Raw genomic sequence first — 23,790 nt, forward strand, 5'->3', positions numbered from 1 at the left:
AACTAGGTGTTGGGGTGGTGTCTGTGGGGGAGGCAGAATAGTGAGGAGAGAGGAAGAGAGCCTAGAGTAGAGATGGAGGCCGACTGCAGGCTAGACCATTGGGTATGGGAGCTGATCAGCTAAACTCTACTTCTCTGCGACCACCACTGCTTCCTATTCTGTTCCTATCCTGCCAGAGCTCAAGCGCTGCCTGCTGAAGTGTTAGGGGAAACTAAAAGGGTTAAGGCAAGGGTTAGGGGAAGGGTTAGCTAAAAGGGTTAAGGTTAGGGTTAGCTAAAAGGGTTAAGGTTAGGGTTAGCCAACATGCTAAGTACACTACATGACCAAAAGTATGTGGACACGGGACACCTGCTTCTCGAATGTCTTATTCCAAAATCATAGGCATTAATATGGAGTTGGTCCCCCCTTTGCTGCTACAACAGCCTCCACTCTTCTGGGAAGGCTTTCCACTAGATGTTGGAACATTGCTGGAGGGACTTGCATACATTCAGCCACAAGAGCATTAGTGAGGTTGGGCACTGATGTAGGGCGATTAGGCCTGGCTCGCAGTCGGCGTTCCAATTCAACCCAAAGTTGTTCGATGGGGTTGAGGTCAGGGCTCTGTGCCGTCCAGTCAAGTTCTTCCACACCGTTCTCGACAAACCATTTCTGTACGGATCTCACTTTGTGTACAGAGGCATTGTCATACTGAAAGAGGAAAGGGCCTTCCCCAAACTGTTGCCACAAAGTTTGAAGCACAGAATCATCTAGAATGCCATTATATATTGTAGCGTTAAGATCTCCCTTCACTGGAGTTAAAGGGCCTAGCCTGAATCATGAAAACAGTCCCAGACCATTATGCCTCCTCCACCAAACTTTACAGTTGGAACTGGGCATTTGAGCAGGTCGCGTTCGCCTGGCATCCGCCAAACGCAGATTTGTCCGTTGGACTACCAGATGGTGAAGCGTGATTCAAAGGACACGTTTGCACTGCTCCAGAGTCCAATGACGGCGAGCTTTACACCACTCCAATTAAAGCTTGGCATTGCACATGGTGATCTTAGCCTTGTGTGCTGCTGCTCGGCCATGGAAAGCCATTTCATGAAGCTCCCAACGAACAGTTCTTGAGCTGACATTACTTCCAGAAGCAGTTTGGAACTTGCTAGTGTTGCAACCGAGGACAGACGATTTTTATGCGCTACGCGCTTGAGCACTTGGCGGTCCCATTCTGTGAGCTTGTGTGGCCTACCACTTTGCAGCTGGGCCATTGTTGGTCCTAGAAGTTGACACTTCACAATAACAGCACTTACAGTTGACCGGGGCAGCTCTAGCTGGGCAGAAATTTCACTTACTGATGGAAAGGTGGCATCGTACGACAATGTGCTCGATTTTATACACCTGTCAGCAATTGGTATCTGAAATATCCGTATCAACTCATTTGAATGGGTGTCCACATACTTTTGTATATATAGTGTAGTTGCAAAGTAGTTAAAAAGTACTAAGTAGTTGAAAAGTTGCTAATTTGCTAAAGCTGTTCGTGATAAGATTCAAACTTGCAACCTTTGGGTTGCTAGACGTTCGTGTTACACGCCCGACCAACCTCCTCTCATTTTTGCCTTATGTAACCATACCCAACGTACCATATCATTCTAAAGGGAGTGTCTCAGATTTACGTAAGGAATAATACCAAATGCTGAGACTAGGTTGAAATTTGTCACTCATGGTCATGCCAAACAATGTTTGGTTTAACAATGAAGAATGGAGCTGGCAAGAGCACAATCAGACCTTGGACCAGGCTACCAAACACCTGCAGAGATGTGACTTTTACATCACTGTGGTGTCGTGCTGAGAAAAACAAACACTAAACTGTCCCTCTAGATCATTTGGGGGATTTACTGCTCTTTACACCAGTCAGTGTGATGGGTCACAAGATTTTGACATCTCTAATTGATTCCCAGAGGGTCTGCAGCAGGGGCCTGGGGGAGTCTCTGGTCCTGTCCAGATCTACACCTCAGCAGGCAGTTAGCCCCATTCCTGACTTAGAGGACAGCCCATCACCTCTCTATCTCAGTTGTGTTGAATTGCTTACTTTCCCAGTTACCTCCTATTGTTCGGTTTCACTTTGACTATTCACACAGTGCATTATCTGTTGAACTGTTTGACACCTCTGAATAACATGGGGTAATGTAAGTTGAAACCTTTATTTTTTTGCCAAAATGTTTGTACAATGCAAGCTTTCCAGCCACTGTCACAGGTTTGATCTGTCTCCACCAGAATTTAACGATTCAAAAACTTTGGGTCTTCTTCCAAATTCTTAGTTACTTCCAACTTTTAGCTTCGACAAACTACCAGCTGACCAAAATAGGATATTGTTACCAGTCCCATCCGCCACAAACACAGGGGTTGGGTACAGAACGTGGCTCAATGAGAAATAGTTCATGATAAATGACAAATCACAAGTAATCTTGTCTGAAATCTCTTTCAGTTAATCTTCTCAGATGACTGAGTCAGTAATAACAGCAGATCTAGCTGTAAACAAAAATGGCTACAATGGTAATTCAGGCAATTAACTTAAAAACAAAACAGTTAAAATCAAATGTAACTTTCAATATCTACTCGTGAAACATAATATCTATGATTACTACCATTAACTTGTATATTTTTTACTTAAAATAAAAACAAATTTAGAATATGTACATTGCATTTAGTCACATAAAATGCCACATATTCTAGTTGACATATTGCTGCGATGCTGTTCATCTACAGCTGGGTCCAAAAATACTTGTTTGGGTTTGAGAATGCACAGGATAAAACACCAATGTTGCCAGATGGCTACCACACTACACAGCATTGTGCAGAATGTCACAGTATAAACTTGAAAATACTAAAATAAAATAAAACATTAAAAAATCATGTCATTATTGACACCTTTTTTTAAAAGTACGGTCTTGAATAACTTAAGGTTTGTGGTGCTTGAATGGATACTGCCTATAAGCACCGTTGCAAATTCGAATGGTATTAAATAAGACTACGTGTATGTAGATTTGATAACAGATGGGTTGTCTTCCCTCTGAAACAGTGACTGACTATCACAGGAGCACTAAGCAACACCACCATCCAGAGGACTGGGGAGGAATTTGACAGAACCTGAGGTAGCAAAGACAAATAATAGACTTTGGGTATAAAACGCAATCTCGCATAGTGCATTTAAAACCACCAAATATTTTTATCACTCTCAGTTAACACTAGGCTACATATCTCTCTATATATAAAAAATATATAAATTAAGACCAAAAAAACCTAAATGCAATTTTGTGACAACGTCGTGATCCCGAGGGAGAACGTTAGTCCTATGTCAACTGTACAGGGGGAAAAAAGAGCATTTTAAATCCCATCATTCACAATATACACAAGTAATGTATACCAAATGTATCATTACAAAAATATTGTATACTTCAAATATGGGAGCAAAGAAAACTAACACAGACCAAATATGCAATGTTGTTTACAGGTATCTTTCAGTGAAAAAAATGTATATGTACAAAATATATACACATCACTTCCCTAGATTCTGATGCTTATTTTTTCAAATGTTTCTCTCTAAACAAAGGCATTAACAAAATTCAGCCGGCCAAAGAGTGTTTACCTTCCTAAAACCATGTAACTTCAAAAGAAAGCTGTTCCTGTGGTACTTCCAAGAATCAAGAGTCCCCCTTTCCAAAATTCAAATGTTCTCAAACAACTTGTTTTTTCAGTGAACTCATGCAGCTGTGTGATGAGTCGTAAGCTTGCAGAATTGAAGGGCGTGGCGTGGGGGCAGGGGTGGCATAGGCCTCAGTAGACTCTGGGGATGATGCGGTAGCGGACCTCTCGGCAGTAGTCATCCCACGCCGAGCCATACTTCCTCCTGCACTGGGCCTCGTCTCGGGCCTCCCGGTGAACCAGTAGGATGGATAGGTAGATCACATAGAAGTATGGCAGGATGTGGGTGAACCCTACAGGACGATCACAGACAACACAAAAGGTCAACATACACTACAGCGTCTCATCTTCACACTATACACCCATCAAAACACATATAGCTTTACTGGGCTGTTTCTGATGCCTCGTCAGTACAACCCAGGAAAAAAATGCATACAAAAAACAAATACCTGGTAACTAACTAGCTGATTAGCCATCACTCACCACAGGGTAGGGACCATGCCAGAGCCATGATGAGGTCCCCCAGGTAGTTGGGGTGACGGACTAGCCCCCACAGACCAGATACCAGGAGACTCTTCCCAGTGGCAGTAGGGATAGTCTTCAGATCTGGAAAACACAGAGATACAGTGAGTCCAACAACATGATGGGGACTAACTCCATCCCTTTATCAAGGCAGGGAGCCTGCAAATGGCTAATGTATATACATGAATGGGATTGGGGACTTACGGGATAATGTGGGGTCTGATGGATTTCTTCTGAAGGCGTTTTTCTGTGAGTTTGCTTTACGGAAGATGCTAAATCCAATGACTAACAAATGATGTAAAGAAAATGTCACTGTTAGTCATACAACAAAAAGAATATCACAGATGACATGTAGGACTAACATGAACATAAGCCAATACTAAAGGTCTGAGTACTGAGTCAGTACTACCGACTAACCATTGAGAGTGACGATGCCTACGATCCAGGGCAGAGAGAGGTGATTGGGGTGGTGAACCAGGTAGTAGGCCTGGAGACTGAAGGTGAAGGGGACCCACATTAAGTCTCCAAATGCCAGCATGAAGCCAAACCCATCATGGGTAATATCCATATAGCTCAGGACGCCCTCCTGGGGAGCAACAATCGACCATTAGATTACAACCAAATAAATGGACTAAACACCAAATCAGGCAGAAAGAAAAAGCAGGTTTTGTACCTCATGCCAGAAGGCATCAAGCACATAGAGCAGGTGGAAGCAGTTGACCAGGATCATGGCTGGCGAGGGGTAGTCCAGGTGGTGGAGTTGCATCTCAGCCAGAGCCATGGCAACGTTGATCACCAGCTGGACAGAACAGAGATGTCAAAATCTAATCAAATTGTATTGGTCACATACACATATTTAGCAGATGTTACTGCAGGCGTAAAGAAATGCTTGTGTTCCTAGCTCCAACAGTGCAGTATTATCTAACAATTCACAAATCTAAAAGTAAAGTAATGGAATTAAGATCACAGGTCTGATTAAACACTCTCATTGAACAGACAGTTAAACAAACTGGCTCCAAAATGTACAGTAGAATTATTTTAGGATGTATTCAAAGCAGTTTACATTTTACCACTAGAGGGAGTAATAAACAGAATGGGAAACTGAACAGAGTTTATTTTGTTTTTGCAGTTGTGTTTGAGGAAATAAACAGCTTAATCTACACTAAATGTCTCTAATATACAGCTGAGAAGTACTTTAATGGAAATATTTCAGTACACTAGTCAAACTTACCCAACCAATCAATCCTGGGCGCAGCTCACAGAAGTATTTGAGATCAAAGCCTTTGATCCGGGGGTTAAGTTCACTTCCCATGAAGAAGTCATAAATAACACTCCCTGAGGAGGTGAGAAGAACAAATTATTCATATTATGTTGACCATTTGTGAGGCATCATCATTCAAATGGGTAGTACAGAAATACAGCTTTCACCTCGAGGATTGGAATGCAATTCTCCTGTCAGAATCAATTGAACATTTGATGCCAAGATGGTGGATACTTTACCTAATTCTATAGCTCTGGATCAATTCACCTTTGCTCTTAACCTTATGCTGGTCCATGTCATAATAGAGCCATTTCATGGAATTTCATGGAACCCACCTTTATTTAACTAGGCAAGTCAGTTAAGAACACATTCTTATTTTCAATGACGGCCTAGGAACGGTGGGTTAACTGCCTTGTTCAGGAGCAGAACGACAGATTTTTACCGTGTCAGCTCAGGGATTCAATCTTGCAACCTTACGGTTAACTAGTCCAACGCTCTAACCACCTGCCTCACGAGGAGCCTGCTACACGAATGCAGTAAGAAGCCAAGGTAAGTTGCTAGCTAGCATTAAACTTCTCTTATAAAAAACAATCAATCAATCATAATCACTAGTTATAACTACACATGGTTGATGATATTACTAGTTTATCTAGCGTGTCCTGCGTTGCATATAATCGATGCGGTGCACATTCGCGAAAAAGGACTGTCGTTGCTCCAACGTGTACCTAACGTGTACCTATTTAGCTAAAAGAAATCCAGGTTAGCAGGCAATATTAATCAGGTGAAATTGTGTCACTTCTCTTGCTTTCATTGCACACAGAGCCAGGGTATATGCAACAGTTTGGGCCGCCTGGCTCATTGCGAACTAATTTACCAGAATTTACGTAATTATGACATAACATTGAAGGTTGTGCAATGTAACAGGAATATTTAGACTTATGGATGCCACCCGTTAGATAAAATACAGAACGGTTCCGTATTTCACTGAAAGAATAAACGTTTTGTTTTCGAGATGATAGTTTCCAGATTCGACCATATTAATGACCAAAGGCTCGTATTTCTGTGTGTTATTATGTTATAATTAAGTCTATGATTTGATAGAGCAGTCTGACTGAGCGATGGTAGGCACCAGCAGACTCGTAAGCATTCATTCAAACAGCACTTTCGTGCGTTTTGCCAGCAGCTCTTCGCAATGCTTCAAGCATTGCGCTGTTTATGACTTTAATCCTATCAACTCCCGAGATAGGCTGGTGTAACCGATGTGAAACGGCTAGCTAGTTAGCGGGGTGTGCGCTAATAGCGTTTCACTCGCTCTAAGACTTGGAGTAGTTGTTCCCCTTGCTCTGCATGGGTAACGCTGCTTCGAGGGTGGCTGTTGTCGATGTGTTCCTGGTTCGAGCCCAGGTAGCGACGAGGAGAGGGATGGAAGCAATACTGTTACACTGGCAATACTAAAGTGCCTATAAGTACATCCAATAGTCAAAGGTATATGAAATACAAATCGTATAGAGAGAAATAGTCCTATAATTCCTATAATAAATACAACCTAAAACTTCTTACCTGGGAATATTGAAGACTCATGTTAAAAGGAACCACCAGCTTTCATATGTTTTCATGTTCTGAGCAAGGAACTTAAACGTTAGCTTTCTTACATGGCACATATTGCACTTTTACTTTCTTCTCCAACACTTTGTTTTTGCATTATTTAAACCAAATTGAACATGTTTTATTATTTATTTGAGGCTAAATTGATTTTATTGATGTATTATATTAAGTTAAAATAAGTGTTCATTCAGTATTGTTGTAATTGTCATTATTACAAATAAAAATACAAAAAATAATAATAATAATTATCAACAAAAAGAAAAATCGGACAATTAATCGGCATCGGCTTTTTTTTGGTTCTCCAATAATCGGTATCGGTGTTGAAAAATCATAATCGATCGACCTCTAGTATGTTTACCAGTGACAACTACACACAAACACCCACTCACCAGAGTTTCCTCCAGGGGCCAGCAGGTCCTGGGTTGCCCAGCGAGAGCGGACATACAGGTAGACACTAAGCAGGACAGAGCAGAGCAGGGAAGACACAGCCAGCTGGAGGAAGTGGCTGTGGATATGGCTGAGGTCTATCTTGTGGTGCACTGCAGCCCCCAGGGCAGCCACCGTCAGCACAAAGGCATAGAGGGCTGGTGGTGGAGGAGAGGGAAACATACAGGGTTAATACACAGGAAGTACCTCAACCAAAAGGTATTTCCTAGTTTCCTTTCACGACTTACATGTTAATGAAATACATTGGCATAGTGCTTTACTAGAGCTATCATAAGTGCTGGGGGTAACAGACTAGTTCATCTCATTTCATTCCTTCGAGAAAAAAAAGAAGAAGAAAAAGACATAACACAGAAGAATGCCTCACTGTTCATTCTGTATTTCAGCCTCTCTCCATTCTTCAGGGGCATTCCTTCCACAACCTGGGGACGACAAAAGCACACAGGTTGAACATTCATTCAACCTTACAGGAAATACATTATCTGAGAGGGTAAATGTAGATATGACAGGTGACTTTTTGTACAGCATCCCTTTTACTAATGTCTCCCAGACCTAGAGAACATGTGATTTTCTGGGAGCCATATGGTGAAAGTTTCATACATTCTGAAAAAGACACGTGTGCTTCAACGGTTTTCATAAGGAAGATCAGGAGATTATGAAAATAAGAACAAAATGTCCCATTCTCTCCTGTAGAGTTCCAGTGTGGAGCGTAGCCTACTCCCGCTGACTAATCTCATTTCTCTCTTCTGCTCCGGCTAACGAGCAGAAGTGAGCGCCGGTCATGTGCTCTGTTCAGGTTACAGATGGGAGTCATGTGTACTGCCTGTACTCTCAGGGACGGTTGGTGTGTGTATTTGCCAGTGTGTGTACAGTCTTCAGAGGGGGTGGGAGTAGAAATTATAAGAATGCAGTCATCTACGGTTGAGTTCTTTTTTTCTCTCCACAATGACTAGAACAGAATTTGGTGATTCTGATTCTACATGTGTGCCAACAAAGCAGTGAGGTGGGCGATCATGGTACCTTTCCAACAGGCAGCACGTAGAGCAGGGCCTGGAAAAGCAACCAGAGGACCACCATGCCAAACACCTGTAGGTCCCACAGGGAGTCAAGAGCAGGCAGAGGGGGGGAGCTCATCAGGCTAGCATCCTCCTGACTGCAAACCACCATCAGGCCCAACACCGTCGCAGGCAGGAGCAGAGTCATGCAGAACACTCCTGCAAATACAGGGGGAAAGACACTGAGTGACTGGAGCCAAGGGAAGTCAGCCTGGTCCTTCTCCAACTGTCTGACTTGTGTTTACCCTGTTACCGGCCCCTCAAGAAATACATTGACAAAGGATTTACAGACTTAGTCTGGGTATCAGTTTGTTTAGCTATCAATCCACTCCTTGCCACGCTAAACATCTTTGACATATGACACGGAGCGCAAGGAGTGGAATGTTATCTAAACAGATGTGCAGACAAGCACCCTAGTGCAATTTTATTGGCAAAACATTGTGCAGACTAGCACCATTGTTTTTTCCCTCACTTTATCTAGCACACGACAAGATGGGATAGGCACAGCAACCACATTTCTCAGTTTCTCACCTAGCCTCCCTCCAAACTCCAGCTCAGTGGTGATGGGGGCTGTGGCTACTGCAGGCTTCTGCTCATCCTCCTCCGTCTGCTCGGCTGGCTTGGCGTCACCGTCATCCTTCCTGCGTCTCAAGTTGTAGCGGCTCTCTACTACTTTCTTCTCTGGCTCCACCTCTGCAGGCTTCTGGAAGTAGACACACAAGGGATAGGCTGAGTGGTATGTATTTACACAGACATGAACCACATGTCTAAACAACTGTGACTTGAGCTTATGGGGGAGGTTATCGTAGAATAGACTACGTTTGGTCTCACACAGCTGGTGAGATGGGGCGACACGATAGTCCGGCGTCTCATTGTGACACATAGCCCGAACGCGCACCTCCCCAATATTACCAACCAACATAGCCTACTCGTCCTTTATTAATTTGAATGTGTTGAAGTTTGGAATTTAGAAAGTACGAAAGCCAACGGTCAAATATTCTAGAACACTGCTGCGTGTACACGTACATGTTTTGGTTGATAGCCGCTTAAGAGGTCAGGCGGGCAGACAGCATGAATGCCTGAGTCTAAAGTAAGGGGCAATGGAGCTCGTGAATTTGATGTAGCCTACAGGTCTTGCTGTTTCACAGGTCAGACAAACATGGGGAAAATACGACAGCAAAATATAAACAGTAAGACTTTAATAAAAGGTACAATGTCTCACTATACAGGCCCAAATCTGATGCAGAGCCAGTGAATTCAGTGACAGGCAGACACTATGAGCGTTCCTGTCATGCCCATCCATTCTATTTGCCAAACAAATTAGCTTTAGATGTGCATCTGCTATTAAAAGGAAAAGTGAACACTTATCTTGTTATAGTGGGAAATACCATAAACCATTGTTTGGTTTTACTACTAAGTTGGCAGTGTTACATGGCCACGGGCATACTGATAGCCAAAGTCTTGGTATTTGTTTAACGTAAACTAGTCCTCATAACGTACAATGAGAAGTCCTCAGATCCTCTGAGGAGAGCAGAGAAAACAGGCAGCACATGTTCCAACAGCATGTGACTGACTGATGGAACATTAGCAAGACGCTAAGTGGTGTGAGTGTGTAGCTCAGTCAGGCTGACTCCCCCATGCAGTCCTCCCAACACACAGGAGGTACAACATGCACGCATCATGACATTCCTACAAGCCGATTTACAAACAAGCAGTACAGCTAGGGACAGTTCCATTGCCTAATGCCATGACTTTGGGTCATCTTGCTTACAGCCCAACACAAACTTTTATTTTGTTCTAGGATCATTGAGACAATTATGGATGGACAGGAAAAAAAGTATTCCTGAAGTACATATCTAGAATTCTCACCTCGTTGAATGTGTTAGCAGTATCATTCTCCTCTGTCTTTTCATGCTTATTGTTGATATTGTTCTCAATTGGCTTTGCCTGTGGTAAATTAAAATGGTGTGAAGGAAGCAAAAACATCAACATGCAGAAAAACGAACGTGATGACCAACACTGCATGTCTAAGCAAAGATGGACCCACCGAATTAACACTATAAATTGTTAATCCAACATTACGCTAAAAAAACGGGTTGATTAAACCATTGTTTGCTAATGCTTGATCTATTAAATAATCCCATCTCTGAAGCCATACATTTTACAGTACATCCTGAATACACAAACTCAGGCAGCATACAAACATCAGTAGAGCAATATTTCAAAACAAAAAGCCATTCTAAATCCCAGCAGTGTGACATCACATGCTCCTCACCACAGGAACGAGTCTGACTTCCAGCACTTCTTTCAGTTTGGGCTCCTTGCGAGCGTTGTGGGTCTCCGCGATGAAGGTGCCGCTGACAGTGCGTGACGAGGAGCGCCTGGTGGTCCTGGCCGGGCTACGGGAGCGACTGCGCCGCCGCGACGGGGAGCGTGAGCGAGAACGAGAGCGACGGCTTGGTTTGAACCCAGTGGGATTCTGGAACAACATAAGTTACAGCATTTAGCAAGGTTGTTTTTACAACTTGTTTTTACATAGCTATTACATAACTGAATTGTAAAAGGCAGCGCCAATGGAGCAATCAACTTATCATAAAAGGCTCATAACATTTGATTATGTACTACAATATTATAAGCTCAAAATGTCTGAAAATTCTCAAGGTATAAAAACACCATCCAAAAGAGAAGTCACATTGTGACATTTATATTCATCTGGGTCACGTCTTCAGTGACATGGTTGCCATGGAGATAGATTGTGCTTCTACCTTCATGTCAGACTCTCTGAGCTCCAGTTCGGTGCCGTCCTTGTAGATAACAGTGTAGAGCTGATTCTTGGCATCGTAGCTCAGCACCTTGACCTCGTAGAACAGGCTGCTGCCGGGCCAGCGGCCCATCACTGTGTCCCCACTCTGAAACTTGATACTCGGCATCCTCATTTACCTGACAGAGAGCGAGAGAGAACACAAGTAAAAAAAAACAGGGGAAATACAAGAGGATTTTGAACCTTTGAACTAAGACAACAATATTATGTCAGTGTTAAGACATGCTGCTTCTGTTTTCTCTTTCACTTTACCCCGACAAATTCAACAAAGGTGTCAATTTATAAGTAGGCCTATCACGTTAGATAAACTTTTTTAAATGAATCAGGTGTGCATACCAAAACCATCTACGATGGGAGAGAACGCTCCTTCACAACATTTCCCCAATCACGCGCTCCACTGCCTCTACTTGACTTTGGCGTGAGTGGATTAGGCTAGATGAGACATTTACAGTGCGCATTAAGAAAATGTAAAGGGGGACAGACGCGTGTACGGCTTGACACAATGGAGCAGTGAGGTCAGCGGTATGGAAGGGGCTGCGGAGCTCACAGAAGTGCTGACGTGCCCGTCCCCACTAGGTTTAACTCTGTAGGTTTAAACTCGACATTGCCACTCCAGCCCCCTTTGTCACGCTTTCAATAGCCTTTGTACACTGGATTCGAGTAACTGTCAGGTAACATCAAAAAATGCATTTTAGAAGTTTGACAGACATTGGAAGTTGTGCTTCTATGTCTACCCATAAACCAACACTTCATATCAACAAGTTAAAGCCCAATATTTTTTGGCCACAAACTGTCAACACACATTACACACACACTTTGAAAACCTAGATCCTTATCAAAGCAGATATTATTTAAATAGAGGGGGAAATAGATGTGAAATGCCTAACATATTCCCAACTACTGCCCAAGCTCACTGGAATTCCACAGCTCTTGTCCTTGTAATGACCATAATCAACTACTCAGCACTGGCCATATTTGTCATCTAATATAAGTCAAAACGGGACACCACAGCTGCTGAAATGTTTTAGAAAAATAAATAAGTATCCTTTTCCTAATGGCCCACACAGATTATAAATAGAAGCAGTGAGCCCACTAATCTAGTAAAGCACATTCCATAACACCTCCATTAATGAATACCAACACTGACAAACCAAAAGGTTCTGTGATGGTGTCCTGACGTCCCTGCTGAATTCCATATGGTTAAAGGTATAGCTAAACGATGCGGACAGTGTTCCCTACTCCAGGAATGATGAAAGGATGCGCGGTATGATGTGGGTGGAGCTTTGAAAGTTATCCCATACCTTGTGTGTCATACCTCGGGCACACAGCCTTTTAAATACAACACCCAAAAGTAAAATCGTCTCAATGAATAGATCAAAATACTCTAATGGGAGTTTGCAATTGGTTTTTATAGAAAGTAAATTCACCCAGCCCCCGCTAGTTCATTAACCTTAGAGTTCAGCCGCCAGCTAGCTAGTTTCATTGATGTGACTGAATGATGGATGTTGCGCACAAGTCAGCGTTGAACATATTCCCATAGAATTAGACGTTTAAAGTTACTTAAAGATATATATTTTTTTATATATCTGGATATAATGTAGACATCTGTGGATGTTTGGTCGGAGATATATTTAGCCGTCTAAAGCTAGCTAACTTAGTTGGTCAGAAAAACAAAGTGAGCAACAAAAAACGAACGTTATCTACAACAACAAAAAGGAGCTAGCTAACGGTAGGCTAGCTAGCCATTTTAGCTAGTCATTAGATTGAATTGGAAGAGCAATCAGAACGGTGTAGCTAAGCTAACTTTGGCGGTTAGCCAACGTCAACTATCAAAATGGGCAACCCAAAATATGAATCAATGTGCAAAAGGTAACCGTAGATTCGTGGTAAAGATTGCTCGAATGTATCTGCTCCTTTAATGGCCATAGCTCCAAGTGACAGCGGGATGGAGGGAAAACGTCATGAATTCAAACCTTTGTTAGTAATTGTTGACCTAACTAGCTAGCTAGTAGCAGGCGAACTAAACTTTATTTTTATTAACAACAAATCAATACAGAAAGTACATAAGGGAACACAAGTATATATAGATTATATATAATGGACAATCGAGCTAGGGGGTACAATATCACATTACAATTACACAAGGACCTTAAGGGACATGCATACACTTACAATTCTAACAGCTTTTTTGTTAGTAGAGTATTTAATAGTCTTAAAATACAGTTAAATTTGTTTTTGTAGGGTAAGAAAATTTGTTTTTTTGTTAGTAAATTTACATTTGTGTATATGAAATTTGGCCAAAAGAATAATGAAATTAATTACATAAAAATGTTTCAGCTTATTTTTATCGTATGTAAAGAATCCAAGCAGTACATCTCTCCACAATAGTGTAAAATCTTTATAAATGTGTTCAATAATAAATCTACTGATGTTTTGCCACATTTTTCTTACATGAATACAATGCCAAAAAAGATGCAACACTGTTTCTGGGTGGTCATTACAAAAGGAGCAATTTGAGTTGATGTTTTCCTTAAACTTCTTCATATAGTGGTTGGCAGGATAATATTTATGAATAATTTTAAAGGAAACCTCCTTAATTTTGTTAACAAGTAGGTATGTGTGTGGCAACATCCAAGCAGGCGAACTAAACTCGGCGACCAAGCACATCATTGATGTCGTCAACGGTGGGTCATTGTAATAGGTCAACTAATGTTATAGATACCTATGTTCCAGGGCATGTTTACGTTTTTGCAACTGTAAAAACTGCACCGACGCATAAATAAGTGTAAAATAGCTGAATGTGTAGAGGCAAAACTAATAAATAGCCACTAATTAATATAAAATAAAAAATAAGTTGTTAGCTAGATAACGAAATATGCTCAGCTGTAGTGGTTACTGTAGCTAACTTTAGCTAGCTGACCCCACGCAACCCCAAAACACACTAAAGAAAACCCGTTAGTTAGCGGCCAAGTTCTCAACAAAGACATTTAAAACGTGACCACATTTATGCACAATAAATGGTAAATATGCATCAACGCTATTACCTTTAGATAACACGTACGAATCCAATTAGGAAAATAAGATATGTATCCTGTCAAAAACGTGGAACAAAAATATAGCTAGCTATATTTGTAAAATCCGTAGCTGAATGTAGAGCGCGTTCTCCCCCCCTCTATCCGCGATGCCCACCAGTCTATGATGGCGCGAAGCTCGCTGATTGGCTACAAAGCTTTTCTTTTAAAATTATAAAATGTTCTGATTGGTCGATAGAGGATTTTAACAGAGTGCGGATTGGTTGTAACCGGTTTGTCCTACCACTCTCTTTGTTGACGGTGTCAGATTTCTAGCCTTGCCAGTTACTTCAGTGATTCCAACTCCGTGTACTCGGTGTCATGTGCCATCAGATTTCTACAAGCGTCAAGACAAAATGGAGGAAATATTTTTTGTAATTGTATGGAAGATAATCTTTGTTTTAGTATAAATGGAAGTTAATGTTTAAATTGATTAATTATTAATTACATCAGCATTATTGATGCATGGAAAATGCTATGATATCATACAAACCCTTTCTTGATTTGATTATGTAGTAAATTGTAGAGCATTTACAACAATTTGTTAATAAACAAAGTAAACTGATTACAGTTGGTCATAAAAGGTTATTTCAAATTGTATTAAACTTAAAACAAAACTATCAACAATTGAAATCCAGAAATCTGTAAATAAATGCGCATCATGTAATAACTTATTACTGCCCGTTAATTACACTAATGGAAAAAAACGGTTAGATAGCAGTTCACCAACACATTTTTCCACTTTCTAAAATTCTAAAGTGCTCATGCATTCTAGACCTCATTAGAGATTGACTCTAATTGTTAATTAATCTGACTGAAGCTGAAAATAGTGCAGAACCAGTGACACTATCTACCAAATGTCAGGTATATATTAGATGTTCACAACATCTTGTTGCAGGAGTTGCTTTCAACATTACAAACCAGCTGTAACATGGTGCTATGCCATCCACTCTATGAAGCTCTGATGCATCTTCAACACATTGGTGTGACCTCACATTGTGCAATTCAATGGGATGTTGCTTTATAGGCTTAGAGGGAGATTACAAAACTACATTCAACGAGTCTGAGACATTGCGAAGAAATATTAAAAACATAGGATTATGAAGGAATATTATCATGAAACATATCTTCTCTCAGCAATCAGTTATAACTGTGCATGTAAAGTCAAAACAGATGTCACAATTCAAAGTTCACACAGTCATTTCATGACTACGGAAGGAAATAAAACAAATATTTTGAAAATTCAAACAAACTCTACAGTCCAATTACAGCGTTTTCTCCGCCCGCTCTCTCTGAGGTCATGAAGCCAAACAGCCGCTTAGTCGATCTTCCTGTCTTACAGCAGTTTCCGCCCCTGCAGAGCCTTTTCTCTACTCCGGTACAAATGAACTGCAAATGAACTGGCAGACTTCTCAGACCCTCCTCCAGGAAACATCTTTCTACTGTTCATTATGTTGCAAACAACTGCACACAGTAGTTGACTCCCACTGTGAGATCTTGTCACCCCTGTAAAAAGCTGCAAGACCAGAAGCAGATGATCGGCCTCGTTTTGCAATGGACATAGCAATGGCAACCCCATTGCAATGGGGTTCAGACAGCAACTGTGTGGGGGGTTAAAAATAGCTTGTGCAACAGTCTTAAGAGATTTCTCTGCTTCATTTTCAGTTAGTCCTGCCTCTTCCTGTTCGCCTCAGCTAACCTGTGTCTGTAGAAGAGCGCGAAACCCGAGGCGCTGATACATTCACTGCTAATGGGGTGTGAAATAAGGGGTAATGTAACACAATGTGATTGGTCTGCTACTAAGAATAGGCCTGCTGGGAATTCCCTAGACCTACTTAAGGAACAAGTGGCTGAGGCAGTGACTGACTCATGAGGGGACAGTTCTATAGCAAGTAGTCTTATGACAAATTCCTATACAGTAATGACCTCTTTATACCCAACATCTGTAAAAGTATTCAACACAGATAACGAGTAAAACGCAAGGCTTATAATCACCATGAGACAAGACAAGTCCAAGATTTTCACCTAAGCTCAATTTCAGTATTTCTGCTGAATTATTGTTTTCAAGCGTTTGAATATTTGATGAATGCCCTGCATGTAAAACGGGTATGATCTCCCACACATTCTCTTTGTTGCAGATAAACAAGTTATATTCAAAGGCTGAGAGCTCTGTGAGAGAAACTGCTGATGCAGCACAAGTACATGTATGGCTCGTAACTCTTCAGTCTCAGAGCTCCTGTGGATCACATTTTGTCCCTCAGCAGGAGAGAAATATCCAGATTAAAAAGTTAACAATGAGTTACTGAAACTACATCAATTGAACACCACACAAAACAAAGTTACTTTTTAATCATGTATTGCATTTTTTATTTTATTTCATTTGCTCAAACAATGTTAGCATGTAAGAAAATTCTAATTAATATGAGAACGGTATGGTACAATGTGAATGATAAAAGAATAAAGGAAACTGATAACTTCATTTCAGAGACATTCAGTAGAATTTCTCATGAATATTCTAATATGTCCACCAGCTTCGGTTCCCTCAGTAGATGGAAAAATCTGATTTTGGGGACAAAAATGTAACTGTAGAGCACAGGAGGTTGGTGGCACCTTAATTGGGGAGGATGGGCTTGTGGTAATAACTGGAGCGGAATTGGTGGAATGGTATCAAATACACCAAACACATGGTTTGATGCCATTCCAGTCGCTCTGTTTCAGACATGAGCCGTCCTCCCCTCAGCAGCCTCCACTGCTGTAGGGAAATCTCAAAATGTATATATCATCAAGCGCCAAGAACCTAAACCATGTAACAAACTGCTCTGTAACATACAAATGGCATGAGGAAAATACACCACTTCTTGGGTTCAATTGTACTTTGTAACATAACTTCATTCTCCCATTAAAATAACTATACCAGGATGCAAAAAAACTAAACAATGATCATGTGTGAGATTATGACAGTTCCTAGAAATATTACTAGTCTTTTTTAAATCTTGACATATTAAATGTAAATTCAGAACAAGGCACAAACCATGAAGATCACAAAACAGAATTATCCATGTAGATATGAATGATCCTTAATTAGAATGTTTCACTCCCCAATCCAAAGGACTCGATATTTAGACATCTCCCTTTCTCTTGACAATGATAAAACAAAAGGCGACTCAGTAGAGTGTGACGTGTGTAGGAGGAGATTGTAGCTGAAACCTTTGGTGTGATAGACACACTATTGGCGATGGCTGCATCTTGTAAGCAGGTTCATCTTAGTATCATGAATTTCTATGGGTTTATAAAGTGCAATCGATGCTGTAAACACTCTTCTGTACAAACTTCCAATGCTTTGATTCAGAGATGAGAATGAAATAATTTGTGTTTGAGCAAAACACTCACAAGGGGAGTGAAGACAGCGCTGTTTTACACTAGTCTCAGGTTGACCTCAGTTTGACCTTCTCTCAGTTGATTGTACATCGAGATTTTTAGGAAATCAAAAAAGTTTTGTTTTGAAAAGGAAACATTTACAATTAAAAGTAGCCATTCCCATATGAACAAAGTCAATCAAAGGGCGAAAGAAGTATGCCATTATCAGAACTTCATATTATAGGAGAGGAAATAAAGGCAAACAAAAATGCTACAAATAATTAAGCACAGGTAAAACACTGAATGGCACAAGTATGGATGCGGATATGTCATGCCGACAAACTCATTTATGGGGTGTCCCTCATGTCTTTTTCATTACTATCTTATGCATTTTTTAAATGCAAAATACCATGAGTACCATGAATTGAAAAATGAATGACGTACCTCAGTAAATTAAGTACATTATGGCTATAAACAGAGGGGGTCTGTCCATCTCATCTATTCTCTACCCATTTGTTTCAGAACAGTTTAGAATCTATTTGGTGGATGTACAGTAGTGAACAGAAGGAGGTACAGAATCACTATCACATCCTCAACAGGGCGCTGGAGTGGAGTTAAAAGAACAGGAACATTTTAAAGAAAACATGTGGGGGAAATTCAACTCAGATGCTACACTTATTGCTTATAAACTGACGGACAATAATGCAACTTCTTGGCAGTCTCATCGTACATGCACCAAACATTTGACAGAAAATGAGAGGGAGAGGAAAAAAGGTTCAGTTCATAATAACAGTACAGAGATTTCAAATAGCTCCATCTCCAGATCTGGTCATGGTGATTTTAGCAGTATTAACCGTCACTAATTGACAGAGGTTGTTTGGTAAAGAGCTACAAAGATTGACTGTAGAAAGGCATGTACCCTTTGTGACCGTCTCATCAGCCTGCAACACACAGAAACAGTGAGAAGAAATGCAGTACAGTAGCTTGTTACAGCGATCATTTCTATAGAAAAAAGAAGATGATGATATTCGGATATTAAGCCAAACAGACCAAAAGACAGACCATCTTGAAACTATTTGATTAAGCTACTTGATATGGCCATGGTTTACATTAAAACAGACAATTGATAGACTTGTAGATATCATTTTTTCTTCTTTTGTACATATTCAGGTTAAAATAGTATTTGAGGAAGACAAGCATTACAGAGTCCTGCAGCAGTAGACAATACCAAGTCCACCAGTCCCTCATTCACAACAAGAGGCTCCCTCCTATGGCCCTATGGGAAACTGAGTCCTACTTCCCTTTCCCTCCCCTCCTGCCTCCAAACTTAACACTCGCCCACTAAACGTGCCTTTTTGCTTTGAAATCACAAGTGCGCACCAACCGTTCCAAATCTTAGTGTGACCGCTGTCTGACTTCTCACACTTCAATGGTTAATACAGTATACAGTTCAATATAGTTAGTTTTCTATTTGTTGATTTTCCTTGTTTTCTTGTGTTACCGACAAAGAGAGAAATCTTTGCATAATGACAGTCAATTCTCTTCATGACTGTGTCCTGTCCTCCAGGTGAGGCTGCGGGAAAATGGCAGCAACGGCCAGGCTTCACAAGATGGACGCCAGCAGTGCTTCCATGCTACACGCCTCCCGCACTCCCTCGTCCCCAGTTGTGTGCCTTACGATGCTCCGCCCACAAACTCTGTCTGCTGTATTAATTCGGTTATTGTCATCATCATCGCCACCTTTTTAAACTTTTTTCCTTGTTTGTTTCTTTATAATATTGTCCTATCTGAAGTTGACCTGTCTCAGTTGTCCGGTAATAGGTGTAATTTACAGGGAGGTGAGATCCTTCTACACAGTGTTCGACTTGCCCAGCTCCTCTCTGATGGCTGTGGACAGACAAACAACATGTCAGTTATATTGTGTTTTGTGCTGTCTTTGCTGTGATATGATCTTAGCAGCGGCTTGAATGGTTTGATGCTAATTCTCTGATGACAAAGGTACAGCAGGCCTCGTAAGCGTAAGGACTTCTTCTCAGCCCTGTGCTTTGAGGAACTTGTTTCACACCCTGTCACATACTACAGAGCAGTATGTGCATAAGGTTTATCAAGCAATCAGTTACCATCAATGAGTTCCTCTTTCAGTTTTGATAACTCCTTCCTCATCTCGTCCAGAATGTCCTGAAAACACAAGGTTGGAAGGAGAAGATTAGAGACAAAAAACAGTGGAAAAACAAGTAACTTGTATCAAACTTCAGGTTCTTTGGACATGTGAGATGGGGGAAAACAGTGAGCATAGCATCAATGAGCGATACTGTCCCAGAGAGCTGAATGAGTTTTAGTAAGCCCATAGTGTCACTCCTCTGTGTTACTGCTCTGACTGAGGCTGCTGCTGTGTGCACAGATAGGGAGGGTATATGAAGAATCTACACTTATCTAACAGGCTCATTCATAGGGGAGAAGGGCGGGATTGCCCCAGCACAGGACACCGTCATTGGGCACACCCTCTCAGGGCTCTTTAGTATGCTGTGTAAAATACAACAGCTCCAGTGTACTGGCAGCAAACAGCAAGTCGGTCATTTTTTACTTGTCTCCTCTGAATACCTGTTTCAATCTGTCATAGTCGAGACCTTCTGTTGGCACCCCGTTGGCACTTAGGGATCCAGTCGGTGTGGATTTTGGTCTGTAGACGAGAAACAGAAAAAGTTAGAGTAGTATACCTAAACTGGGGCTATTGTCAAGGGGGCCTTCAGAAGTCCCTCTTGGAGGAAAACAAGACAGCGAAGTGCAGGACTGTAGCTAGATCATTCTCCTCTGCATTCAGTCCTCAGACACTTCAATCACTCTTTTAAAAAATGTGCAACTATAACATAAACAAGTTGAAAGAAAGTGCATTGAAACCCCAAAGGAGGACATCTGAGATTTCAAATTGATTCAAATTGACGGTTTGATATCAAAACACAACAGGAAACCTTGGAAGTTAGACTTAAATGCACAAAACAAACTGTCATTATACACCAACATTATTATTTTAAATTCAGAATTTGGAAACTGATACACAAATATGGCAATTTAGAGCATAAGAGTACCACAATTATTTTCAGGCCATTTCATATCCATTTGTCAGCATTGATATGACACTAGTGGTAAACAACTGAGCCTATTTGACAGGGTACCTAACAATTTGGCTGCCCACATACAGTATGAGGCTCCTTCATGAACTTAGTTAGTTCAAGCATCATTATGCTCAGAGCAAACTGAATCTAGATTTAGGCAAAGTGAACCAGTAAATTAACTGGAAACTGTAGAGTCCTATGACTGGAATCACAAATAGAATAGCTTAATGCCTTAGGTCAGGGATGAGCCACTTTGATGGGGTGGGGCCACAAAAAATCTGAACTCATCACGAGGGGCTATAATTAAATGTAAAAGAATTATGTTAGCTGAAATGGGCTAATTGAGTGACCATCAGTGACTGACATAACAAGGGAATTGATCGGAGGGCCTTTAAATGGGGGGCCGCCAGTTGCCCATCCCTGCCTTAGGTAAAGCCAGCCCAATACACATGCTACACACACCAACCATACGAGTTCACACGCCAACTAATAGGAAGGAAACACACAGCTGACATTGGGTAGTTTAGCCCGATTTAAACACAATCAAGTTGACTTTGGGAGCCAGAGTTCAGAAACAGGCCGCTGTAGTTACAGCATGCACACACAATTCAGCAGTCACACACAGCCATGCTTCTCTGCCATTGGATCAGCTGGGACAGGACACTGTTGCAAACAAGGTAATCACCATGGTCTACAACTACAGGAATGATTCAAGGGAACTAAGGAAACTATCGGAGTGTGAAATCAGTGAAGAAATTAACTCTGTGAACAGCCAAAAGCTTGTCAGAGAGGAAGTGGAAGCCAAGAGGGGAAGTGTAACAATTTTCAATAGTTGTCCTTCTGCGTGTTTGTGTATTTGCTCTCGTGGTCTCTCTGTCCTCCTCTATAGGTCAGATACTAAGGCCAGTTTATGTGAGAGAAATGTAGGATGCCAATGCAGGGCTGTGTGGCCTTATCTATTGGGTGCGTCTGGGACAGAATTGGCACGGAAGTGAATATTAACAGCACTGGGCGGGGTGATGTCTCCTCTAGCTTCCTCACTATACAGTAGCACACAGCCACAGAGTGTGTTGAGTCTGTGTGTACATGTGAGTAGTGGGCTCTGTGACGTGTTCGAGGGATTCCCTTTGACAGGAATTTAGCAAAATAGGCACTGTAGGAGAGATGGACAGTAAAACAAAGATTGTAAAGCAACTGGAAACGTAACATGACAGACCTATAGATTGCTTATTTTAAAACAAGAATAAAACAATGTATATATGTGGAATTCATTAGTAGTCTGGTGATTACTTTGCTGGCAAAACAGAGATACAGTATGTGGGAATTACAAGGCACTAACCCAACCCCCCAAAAATATCACTTCCACTTCGATCACAGCAAATGACACAAAATGAGCAAAAAGGGAGAATTATCACTCTACAGGCCTGTATACCTGTTTACGAGATCAGAACCCATCAGATTTCTACACGGTGAGTCAAATCCGTGAGAGAGAGACTACAGCTCTTAGAAGGCCTGTCCTGTAGCCCCCCTCCCTAAACCAACCCAAACTAAATCTACAGGCTACAGAGAACACACTGAGTATAGCTGTCAGGGCATATGGAAAAACAACTGCTATTGATGATATATTGACTTTGTTTTAAGTTAACTTTACAATGATAAAGCATTGTAATAGGAATTTTCTAGGGATCTGTTAATTGTCTGAAACTTTTCGCATTAATACGCTAAAATGCAACACCAACCGACTTTAAAGGAAGTTCTAAAAAACATCTCACATTCTCAGCGAATTAAAACAAAAAAGGACTTGTGGTGGAGGCAGTCAGCATTCTGTTTTGCACATGGAAGCTGGAGGTGCATTTCCAGGAACACGTTCTCACCGACAAACCGCCATTTAGAGCCCTGGAATTAGAACCTGGAATTTGGGGCTTTCATCGACACATCTCAGGAACACTCACTTTTCATCTATATTCTTCGTAGCGGTCTATTTACCACTACAAACCGATGCGGCACTAAGACCATACTCAACGAGCTGTATACGGCGCTCCTAGTGGCCGGGGACTTTAATGCACTTAAATCAGTTTTACCTCATTTCTACCAGCATGTTAAATGTGCAACCAGAGGAAAATATATACACTGCTCAAAAAAATAAAGGGAACACTTAAATAACACAATGTAACTCCAAGTCAATCACACTTCTGTGAAATCAAACTGTCCACTTAGGAAGCAACACTGATTGACAATAAATTCCACATGCTGTTGTGCAAATGGAATAGACAAAAGGTGGAAATTATAGGCAATTAGCAAGACACCCCCCAAAACAGGAGTGATTCTGCAGGTGGTGACCACAGACCACTTCTCAGTTCCTATGCTTCCTGGCTGATGTTTTGGTCACTTTTGAATGCTGGCGGTGCTCTCACTCTAGTGGTAGCATGAGACGGAGTCTACAACCCACACAAGTGGCTCAGGTAGTGCAGTTCATCCAGGATGGCACATCAATGCGAACTGTGGCAAAAAGGTTTGCTGTGTCTGTCAGCGTAGTGTCCAGAGCATGCAGGCGCTACCAGGAGACAGGCCAGTACATCAGGAGACGTGGAGGAGGCCGTAGGAGGGCAACAACCCAGCAGCAGGACCGCTACCTCCGCCTTTGTGCAAGGAGGTGCACTGCCAGCGCCCTGCAAAATGACCTCCAGCAGGCCACAAATGTGCATGTGTCTGCTCAAACGGTCAGAAACAGACTCCATGAGGGTGGTATGAGGGCCCGACGTCCACAGTTGGGGGTTGTGCTTACAGCCCAACACCGTGCAGGACGTTTGGCATTTGCCAGAGAACACCAAGATTGGCAAATTCGCTACTGGCGCCCTGT

At 41.6% G+C, this 23,790-nt stretch overlaps 2 protein-coding genes across 3 annotated transcripts in view; both read right to left on the reverse strand.

The window, feature by feature from the left end:
• Positions 1–2,161: 2,161 nt before the first annotated feature.
• On the reverse strand, positions 2,162–14,564 carry lbr (lamin B receptor). 2 transcript variants are annotated; one of them, XM_038968627.1, is made up of 14 exons: positions 14,434–14,564; positions 11,334–11,508; positions 10,844–11,047; positions 10,438–10,515; positions 9,100–9,271; positions 8,534–8,727; positions 7,881–7,935; positions 7,459–7,653; positions 5,435–5,538; positions 4,877–5,002; positions 4,621–4,789; positions 4,408–4,488; positions 4,165–4,287; positions 2,162–3,974 (listed from the first exon to the last, which is right to left on the reverse strand). In XM_038968627.1, exons 2-14 carry the CDS (start codon positions 11,502–11,504, stop codon positions 3,814–3,816), a joined length of 1,833 nt encoding a protein of 610 aa, XP_038824555.1. In that variant the 5' UTR covers positions 11,505–11,508; positions 14,434–14,564; the 3' UTR covers positions 2,162–3,813. The 2 variants fall into 2 exon arrangements, with proteins under 2 accessions (XP_038824555.1, XP_038824556.1); XM_038968628.1 differs by lacking the exon at positions 10,438–10,515.
• A 2,235-nt stretch (positions 14,565–16,799) lies between these two features.
• The window catches only part of LOC120024352 (protein enabled homolog), a 150,943-nt gene continuing 143,952 nt past the window's right edge, over positions 16,800–23,790 (reverse strand). The window contains 3 exon segments of the mRNA XM_038968576.1: positions 16,800–19,704; positions 19,938–19,995; positions 20,419–20,497. Coding sequence (XP_038824504.1) covers positions 19,667–19,704; positions 19,938–19,995; positions 20,419–20,497 — 175 coding nt within the window. The 3' untranslated portion in view covers positions 16,800–19,666.

This window comes from Salvelinus namaycush, chromosome 29, assembly GCF_016432855.1.
Source record: "Salvelinus namaycush isolate Seneca chromosome 29, SaNama_1.0, whole genome shotgun sequence".
Taxonomy (NCBI): domain Eukaryota; kingdom Metazoa; phylum Chordata; class Actinopteri; order Salmoniformes; family Salmonidae; genus Salvelinus; species Salvelinus namaycush.